This window comes from Platalea leucorodia (genome assembly GCF_965183815.1).
Source record: "Platalea leucorodia genome assembly, chromosome: 20".
In the NCBI taxonomy this organism is placed as follows: domain Eukaryota; kingdom Metazoa; phylum Chordata; class Aves; order Pelecaniformes; family Threskiornithidae; genus Platalea; species Platalea leucorodia.
Window position 1 is genome coordinate 7,855,265 of NC_138842.1, and position 9,286 is coordinate 7,864,550.

At 59.5% G+C, this 9,286-nt stretch overlaps 1 protein-coding gene across 8 annotated transcripts in view; it reads right to left on the reverse strand.

The window, feature by feature from the left end:
* CEP164 (centrosomal protein 164) overlaps window positions 1–9,032 on the reverse strand; it is a 47,341-nt gene extending 38,309 nt beyond the window's left edge. For 4 of the 8 annotated variants that reach the window (XM_082330842.1, XM_082330841.1, XM_082330839.1 and 1 more), the window contains exons 1-5: window positions 8,870–9,032; window positions 7,768–8,042; window positions 7,311–7,592; window positions 6,826–6,937; window positions 6,446–6,659 (exon numbers count right to left, since the gene is read on the reverse strand). In XM_082330842.1, the coding sequence (XP_082186968.1) occupies window positions 6,446–6,659; window positions 6,826–6,937; window positions 7,311–7,392 (408 nt within the window). In that variant the 5' untranslated portion in view covers window positions 7,393–7,592; window positions 7,768–8,042; window positions 8,870–9,032. Of the gene's footprint in view, window positions 1–532; window positions 692–6,445; window positions 6,660–6,825; window positions 6,938–7,310; window positions 7,593–7,767; window positions 8,043–8,869 lie in introns of those variants that run through there. The other 4 variants (XM_082330835.1, XM_082330836.1, XM_082330838.1 and 1 more) reach the window with 4 other exon arrangements.
* Between the last annotated feature and the right edge of the window lie 254 nt (window positions 9,033–9,286).

Below are 9,286 nucleotides of genomic sequence, written 5' to 3' on the forward strand. Positions count from 1 at the left end.
GGTGCACGTTTCCCACACCTATCCTTTTGTTTTCCTTTAAAAGATCCCATTGTTACCACTCGACTCTTTGGTTGACCCAAAGCTCACTTGCTATAAACGATCACGCGACAGGATTGCAAGTCTTACGTTCATCCAGAAAACTCTGCTTTACGTTTTCTTATTCTCAGCAAAGAGGTGAGCGAAGCTATTATTTAGCAGATTACGTTATCTGCTTCACTGGGACATGAATCAAAGCTCTACAAAACTGAACTTAACAGACTTTTTTCCCCCGACAGTAATTGAAACGGTTCTTTCTTTAAATCTGCTAAACGTAGCAGAAGGCGGCTCACCACAAATTTAGCACTGGGCTCCCTAGAAATAGCAAAAGAAACAAAAAACAGAGTAGGGAAGTGGCTTTTTAACAGACAAAAGCATCCCAAAACCGACGAGAGGTCACAAATACTGTCACTTAAGCTTCGAAGCGTCGCCGCGCCTGCGACCTTGTGCAGAGCGCGCTTTCCAGGGCCCGCTCCCCAAGAAGCCGCAGCCTTACCCGCGTTCCTCCTCTGGCCGCGAGGCTGGAGTCCGCCGAGCTGCCCGCGTCCGAGTTGAGGGAGGCGCGGAGGCCGCCGGCCGGGGAGGCGGCGAGGCCACGCAGCGGAGCGAGGTTCCCCGGGGGCGCCTGGACGGGTGCCAGCAGGGTGCCTGCGGACTGGAGCGTGCAGAAGGGACTCGCTGACAGGAGAGCACGGGCGCACAGCTTACGCTCCTGGCTCCGGAAAGGGAGAAACCGCTCCCCCGGGCGAACGCTGTCTGCTGACGCTGAACCCACCGCCGCTGAAGAACTGCCCGCGAGACCCCGTGCCCAGCAATCCCACCCACGAGAGGCATAAGGAACGGCGGTTCGATTTACTCGCGCGTTTTGTCCTCCAAAGACCCATCTGAATACAGCAATTCACTCGACGGCAGCGAGGCGATTCAGAAAATCCGCGGGCATCACCCCAAACCCGAAGCGAGGGCAGGACGGCCGCCGCGGGAGCTGACGCAGCTGCGCGTACCCCCTCGCAGCACCCTCCGGGAGGGCTCTTACCAACTCGCACCCCAGGCAAACCGGGCGGCTTCGCCTCTGTTTGCCCCGCGACTCTGCGCGGCGTGAAACGAGGGAAGCAGAAACCACTCCGATGGCAAGAAGCCTCCTACTCTCCGCAAGCTGCAATTACCACCTCCTTTTAGACCGAAACCCCGGCTGCTTCCTCACCTTGCACCAGCGGAAAAGGCACGAGCAGCGGAAAGCAGCTCTGCTGCAGCAGCAAGGGGCTCCTGAACGCACCTCTCCTTTTCAAAGCACAGCAAGAGCCCCGGGAGCCCTCCAGCACCCCTGCCTCCGCGCAACGCACGCTCGACGTCGCCAGTTACCCTCACCCAGCAACGGGGTCCTTCTGCTGGGCTCCGCGGCACTGCCCGCCCGGGCAGCCTCGCCCTGCGACACGCCGCACAGCTTACGCTGGAAGCACGCCTACGCCAGGATTTCTTTCGTAGCGTGCCAGCACGGCCGCGGGCCGTTGCTTCAGCGGCGCGCGCGCGCGTTCGGAAATCACAGCGCCTGTACTCTGTGCCTATGCGGGATTACAGACTGCAAACAGAGTTAATTCACTCGCACGCCGAGGGATGGGGAGAGGGAGCTGATATACGCCGATCCTCCTTCCGCCAAGTCAGCGCCACAGCGACGGCAACAGAAGAAATCGCGCCTTCTGGGCTTGACTAATTATTTTCTATAGATGGCCATCAACTACACGTACAGAGCAGAGGGTGCGAGCTGTCCTTCAGCAAAGATAAACTCACTTCCACCGGGCTGATTAAAACTTTCAGGATAATCTGCAGGTTATCTGGTATTTATAGTCCGAGTCCCTGTCAGCTAACCGGGCGCTGGTCATTAGAAACCCGAGCTAGCCATTTGGCGGAGCCGCAGCGGGCTACCAGCGGCAGCCGAGCAAAGCAGTTCATTAACATCACACAGCGACCTTTCCGTTCATTTTTTTCTTTGGAACGGGAGAGTTGGTAAGTTCTGATTAAATTGAAACAATTACTTATGGACAAAGACAAACCAGCCTGGAACATCGTTCCTGGGGAAGGGCAGGATCCTGCGATAGGCAACGGGGGAAAAAGTCTGGGCAAAACAGAGCAAACGGCCCAGCTATTCCCAGAGGGAGCAGCGTGGGTTTGCGAAAGGCAGGTCCTGCTTGACCGACCTCATCTCCTACGACAAGGCGGCCCGCTCAGCGGAGGAGGGAAAGGCTGCGGGTGCCGTCTGCCTGCGCTTCAGTAAAGCCTTTGACACCCTTTCCCATAGCATTCTCCCGGAGGAGCTGGCTGCTCCCGGCTTGGACGGGCGCACTCTTTGCTGGGTAGCAAACCGGCTGGGTGGCCAAGCCCAGAGAGCGGTGGTGAATGGAGTTAAACCCAGCTGGTGGCCGGTGACCAGTGGTGATCCCCAGGGCTGGGAACTGGGGCCCATTCTGTTTAATATCTTTATCAATGACCTGGACGAGAGGATGGAGGGCGCCCTCGGTCAGTTTGCAGAGGACACCCAGTTGGGTGGAAGTGTTGATCTGCTGGAGGGCAGGGAGGCTCTGCAGGGGGCCCAGGCCCCGGGGTGAGGGTCAGCAAGGCTCAGGGCCGGGTCCTGCCCCGGGGGCACAACAACCCCAGGCACCGCTGCAGGCGTGGGGAGGAGCGGCTGGGAGCTGCCCGGCGGGAAAGGGCCTGGGGGTGCTGGTCGACAGCCGCTGGACATGAGCCAGCAGGGTGCCCAGGTGGCCAAGGGGGCCAATGGCACCCTGGCTTGTATCAGGAATGGTGTGGCCAGCAGGAGCAGGGCAGGTCCCCCTGCGCTGGGCACTGGTGAGGCCGCCCCTCGAATGCTGTGCTCAGCGCTGGGCCCCGCACCCCAAGGCGGCCATGGAGGGGCTGGAGCGTGGCCAGAGCAGGGCAGCGAGGCTGGGGCAGGGGCTGGAGCACAAGGCTTCAGAGCTTCTCTGGGCAACCTGTGCCAGTGCCTCACCACCCTCACAGTACAGAATTTCTTCTTGTATATAATCTAAATCTGCCCTCTTTCAGTTTAAAGCCGTTACCCCCTGCCCTGTCATCGCACGCCCTTGGAAAAAGCCCCTCTCCAGCCTTCTCGCCGGTCCCCTTCAGGCACTGGGAGGCTGCTACAAGGTCCCCCCGCAGCCTTCTCTCCTCCAGGCTGAGCCACCCCAACTCTCAGCCTGTCCTCACAGCAGAGCTGCTCCAGCCCCCTGATCGCCTTCACGTCCTACGACAACAACAGCAGCAGCCCAAGGACCAAACTGTGCTCAGACAAGTCGGTACTGCGCCCACCTGCAAACCAACGGCCTGCAGCCGCTGGGACTGCTCCTGCCCTCGTCTCCGAAAGCTCATTCAAACTTTTTCCCATTTTTCTTTCCTTTAAGAGGGAAGAGAGCCCCTTTCTCAAGGCCATGGAGGCAGGAGAGCTGACTGCAACTTATGGTTTCTTATATCACCTTAACCAACTCAATCACTTCGGGACTTGAGATTCAGCGAGCTAAATTAAGCTAAAAATAGCTGAATAAGCTATTCCCCCCCAATTTAGAGTGTAGGATCTCCAGGGAAAAGCCTGACTTTGTAGCGTGCTTACTACACAGAGTCTTAGAGCCAAAACGAAGGACGATTTTGTATTTGACGTTGCCATCCCACTTGAGTTACCGCCCATCACCTGGTTTTGGGTTCAGAAGGCACTTTGCGTCCTTGCAAAACTAAAACAAGGTGCGAGTTGCGCAGTGTCCGCCACGCAAGGAAGGCCTCCAACAAAGGCTTTTTCAAGCTACCTCCTGAGCTTTAGGAAAACCACCAAAACTAACGCCACATCTGCTTACGTGGCCTCCAGCAGGATGGTTTTGCCCGTTTTCCCCTGAAAATTAGCTTGGAAGCAAAACTTCACGCTCTCAGGTCTCCAGAAAGGCTTACAACGGAAGGGCCATCACGAAGGACCGAGTCCTACCTCATGCCCACCTGCTCCCTCACCAACCTCTATTTCGCCGTAACTCCCTGCAGCTTCTCTGGTCTGGGCCATCTCCACTTTGGCGCGCCGACAGAGGCTGCTGCTCCCCTGGCACTCAGCCCGCACGTCTGCTGCGACGGTCTCTCCCCACGCTCCAGCAGCTTGACCTCTCCTTCCATTTCCTCTCTTCATCTGTACTCCAGCACCATCAGACTTCTGGGCAGCGCCTTTCCCACAAAAATCCACCGCAAGATCAATGCGTTCGGGTTCGGGGCTGGGGCCTTTCTCACGTTCCTGCAGCCTGCGGCACAATTTCGTACCCTGGGAGCTACGCTCCCTCTCCGACTCCTGGGCAGGACTCGGTGTCCGCGCCAGGGATGACCCCGGCGGGGGATGAGGCAGTAGAGGCTCTTCTGCAGCGGAGCGCGCATCCTTCCGTCTCCCAGCCTCGTGGTGCGGAGAGAAGCGATGGCTCGCTCCCAGTCCCCGGGGTGCATCATGAGAACTGGCTGAATCACTGCTATCGGGCTCTGATATCAAGCCACTTCCTTCGTCGTTTCTCCAGCCACCTTTAGCAGATGAAAAAACACGTTTTGATGTAGGATCCACTGCAGAATGAAGATCCACGTCGATCCCTCTCTTTGCATCTGCCCCTTGGAAGCAGGGTAGTATATCTGTCATCTCCTGAGGGACGGCGGAGCGGCTCTCTAGCACACCATTGCTACTGCCCACTTCTAGATCTGCTCCTGCTTCCATCAGCTCCATCTGCTTCAAGCCCTTTCTCTCAGGTCTGCTGATGGTCTCACTGCTCTCGTACAGACTGATGGCTTGACCCAAAGCCTCATCTCGAACTTTTCTCTTACTTCTACTCTCAGATACCTTGCTGCAGGATCTCAGCTCTTCTGGAGCGTACAGAACATCAGCTGCCTCCTGCAAACTCCAGTCATCTGTGGCGCAGGCGTCAAACAGAGTCATTGCGTTGTTCCTGCGGTAAAAGCTTTCTTTTTCTCTGGCCTGCCATATGCCTGGACTTCTTGCCACATCCCCGTCCAGTCCTGTAGGTTTCTCTCTGACTGAGGAGCGACGATCAGGCTCATGGACGCGCTCACCCCCCCTGTCTTTCATCTTCTGCTTTAATTCCAGCTCTTCATCCTCCAAGAGAAGGATTTTGTCTTCCAGGGCCTCTAGCAGAGTTCCGACACTCCTACTGTCTTGCGAACAGGATTTCTTCGACACGCACAATTGTTGCGCTGGTGGCCTAACCTCTAAATCGCCCGACCGTGAGTCGGAGGAGTCAAGAGAAAGCTTTTCTCGCGTTCCTAAAGGCCTATCTTGGTCCTGGCGGATGTCTACATCAAAGCCGCTAAGAGAGGGGCCTTTTTCTAAAGTTTCCTCCACATCAGGTAAGGTCTGGCACGATCTGCTGAACTTTGAACCAAGCAGGGGATGCAGTGTCTTTGGCCATGTGCCTGCAAAGAGTCTCCGTGAGTCCCGGAGGTCCGACGGTCTCCCTTTGCCTTCCTCTCTAACCTGGCTACCTGGATCTGGCTCAGGACTCCCTGGCCCGGGGGGCAGAACGGCAGAGGGCATCTGACACAGGGATGTCGAAGGAAGAATCCCTGGCTGCATTTCCAAAGCAGATAAGTATTAGCAAATAACTAAAGCATATCGCTATATACACCCTTAGCTATCTAAAGCAGAGATAGATACTTATTTAATACACAATTTATATATAAGTAGGTGTGTGAGTTTTTGAGCGCTTGACGTTACACGCGTACATATAAAAGAAAACGCTCAAATGGAAGGCTTGAGGCTTTCTGAGTTGAAGAGGTCTATGCCTGGAGCGACAACACAAGGCACCACCTTTCCCCGTGGAGATTTCTCTCGTTACCGGCAAACGGAAGGTAGGGACGATTTGCTGTCCCTTGGGATATAAAGGGAATTTGGTTACGCTCGCAGACACCGGCAGCAAAGCAGCCTAACCTCGCGCATCTAAACCCGAGTCCTCTGCCTGTATATCATCGCAGCACAGGCAGGGACGCCGCGTAAACGCCGTTTGTTGTCCTCTCCGAGGAGGGAAGTCTTCCCAGCCCTCCAAATATCCGCTGCCAAGAACAGCGCCAGCACCCGTGGCTGGCGCCGTGCCCCCCTCAGCTCTGGCATCGCAGGGCCGCGGCACCCCCGCGCCGGGCGCGTCCTTCGAAACCCAAACTCGCCAGCTTTTGTGGGTTTGCGCCCCCACTTCTGCGGGATTTTCATCCCACTCACAACCCTGCTGGACAGGATCCCTTGTCAGGGGGTCGCTGTTCCCATCCCAAAGCAGCAACAGCACAGGATCACCCCCTAATTCACAGCCCCGCGCTCGTCCTCCGCCCAGCCCTCTCCTCCTCCCCAGGAGCGCTGCAAGCAGCAGAGCCTACTCACGGTGGGTCGCTTCAGCGACTGCTTCTCCTTCTTGTCCGTCTTCTCTTTCTTTTCTTTCTTCTTCTTCTTCTCTTTCTTTTTCGAGCTGCCGCGTGCCAGCAGCTTCTCTCGCTCCTGAACGACAAGCTCTCTGTAGTGATCGTCGCAGGGGTGGTCCCACGTGGACTGGCCGTTGGCAAAGTTGAAGTAGTAGATATCACCGGTGATATCCTGGCTGCGTGGCAAAAACAGCGTGAAGAGCGAGCCGGGTACTTCCCCGCCCACAGGAAGCCCCCCTGTTGTGGCATTAGCCCCCCGGCCAGCCGGTCCCCTGCCCACGCGGGCAGCCCAGGGCAGGGAGGCCGGGAACCTCCGAGGGCAGCTGCCGACAGAGCTCTCACCAGGGCTTCCACTCGGGTGGCAACGGGGCCACGATGCCTTCCCTGGCCAGCCAGATCAGCTCCGGCTCCTTCTCGGGGTCGATGCCGATCTCCCGTGCAAAGTCCTGGATTTCTAGGGAAACGGAAGAGGAACCCGTGGCGACGGTCTACACCGGGCTCTACACAATAAAGCCAACCTCCTCGGCTAAAGCAACGGGCACACCGGGAAACCCCGATCCCGAAAGGAAGCTGCTCAAAGCTGCTAAGACAGCCCCGGGTCAGCAAGCACGTCCTGCCAGGCCGGTAAAGCAGGGAGAGAGACTGGCAAATGGCATTTATCTTTGCAACCAAACAGCTAATTTTGCAGCTCCGCCTTCTACAAAATCCCATTTATTCTACCCTCTCCACCCATGCTCTCCCCGATTCCTGTTTTCTTAATACACCCAGAAGCGACTCGCGCCCTTGAATCCCTCATGGCGGCTCCCGGGAGGCCAGGCGCCGGTTACCTTGCTCGCTGGGAATGTACGTCTCGTCGTAGTCTTCTTCCAGGATGAGCTGGTCCCCGATGCGCACCATCGATCCCGCCATGGCTCCCTGCACCCGGCGGCACGGAGGAGTAACGCAGATCGCAACGATCAAACACGCGCAGGCAGAAATAAAGCTTCCTCGGCGCGCGGCAGAGCCCCGCGGGGAACTCGGCACCGGGGCCGTGCAGGGGAACCAGGGGCTGCCAAGGGCGGGTGCAGACGGGAAGGGCAAAGAGCGAAGGCGGCCAGAACTGATGGATTCTGGTCAAGGCAGGAGGACGCGGCTCAAAGCGAATGAACAGCGCAAAGGGAGGAGAAGAAAGAGCACGTTATTTACCCGCACGTTTCCCCCCCCTCCCCTACAAAGGGTAGAAGCTGCTGGAACTGGGTTTTGCTTCAGGCTTTATTCATTTGGCAACGAGGAGATGGAGCCCACCTGCCGGCTGCACGCTGCTGGGATACACCTGCACAGCCAGCAGCCCTCCGCTCTGCGGTTCGGCACCCTCCCAAGGAAGGAAAGCACGCGAGAGGGCAGAGCTCTCCGCTCTGCTTACGGCGAAGCCGAATCCAAGCCCTTCCGCGCACGCCGCGGGAAGAGGGAGCGGAGCTGAAGCGGCAGAGAAGTCACAATCGGAGCCCCCCGGGCTTTCGAGCTGCTGCAGAGGAGATGAGCGCTTGCTTCGGGGACTTTTTAAACAGGCAAAAAATAAGCTGAAATGAGAAAGGGAGAAAACGGGTTTCCCAGAGCGCAGCACAGCTTTTCGAGAGCAGTCCCCGGGCTGAACCAGCGCTGCCCAGGGACGAGGCAGCTGCCCACCGCAGCCGGCTCGCCCCGGCCCCTCTCGCCTTCCCAGAGGACCTTTCGGAAGCTCTCAGAGGATCCTCGTTTAACGTGTCCCACCTCTGGAGCTTCGCCATTTAGCTCAAAGACCGCGGGCGGCGAGCGGCCCTGCGCAGCTGAGCCCGTGCATCCCGTTCACCACGGGTTGAGGCAGTTGCAAGTCCGTTTCCCCAGCCCAGATGTCCCCCGCTGCGGCTCGGCACCCCCACGTTTGGCCAGCAGTAGCCTCATGCAGGCCAGGTGGCCCAGCAGGCTCCCAGCACGAGGAGCGGGGAGGCCGCGACGCCGCGGCAGGAGCGAGGACAGGGCCGTCCCGTCCAGTCCCGCCGCGCAAACCCAGCGCGGGGCCGAGCTCAGGGCAGCTTTCACCCCAAAAACCCCAAAATGCTCAACGCACAACGCCTCGGCTTTCCTCGTGTGCCTCAGGGGTCGGCGGGGGCCGCCCGCTCGCCTCGCCCTCCGCTGCGGCCCCTTTCCTCGCCCCTGGAACTGCGTGTGCACCTCACCCCGAGGGGGCCCGCACCCGGGGGGGGGCCCGCACCCCGGGGGGGGGGGGGGCCCGCACCCCGGGGGGGGGGGGCGCACCCGCAATTAAAGCGCTTGTGCGGCTGCGGCCCCGATGCCGTGCGAGGAGGAGAAACCGCTTTGAGTAACAGGACAGAAAGTAAAAAAATAAAGAAAAAAAGCCTTTTCTCACCCGTTCCACGGCTGCGTCGGCGCGGCGGAGGCGAAGGCAGCTGGAGGCGCCGAGCGCACGCACAGCCGGGCCCCGGCGCTCCCGGCTCCGGGAGAGGGGAGGCCGGGGCGGGGAGGGGCGGCTCCCTGCAGGCTCCCGGCCTCCTCCGGCTGCCGAGCCCCGGCGCTGGCCGCGCTCCCCGGGGCCGCCGGAGCCGGAGCCGGAGCCGGAGCCGCCGCGGGCTGCCCGCCGCCGCCCCACCACTTCCGGGTCGCGGCGCCCTTAGCAACGGCAGGTCCCACCCCCGCCTCCGCGCCATTGGGCGGCGGGGGAACGGCCGGGAACCGGATTGGCCGGGCCGCGTGACGGCGGCGGCGCGGCGGCGCCTGCCGGGGGCTGTAGTCCGGGCGGGGCGGGGCGCCGCCGCGCGTTGCCATG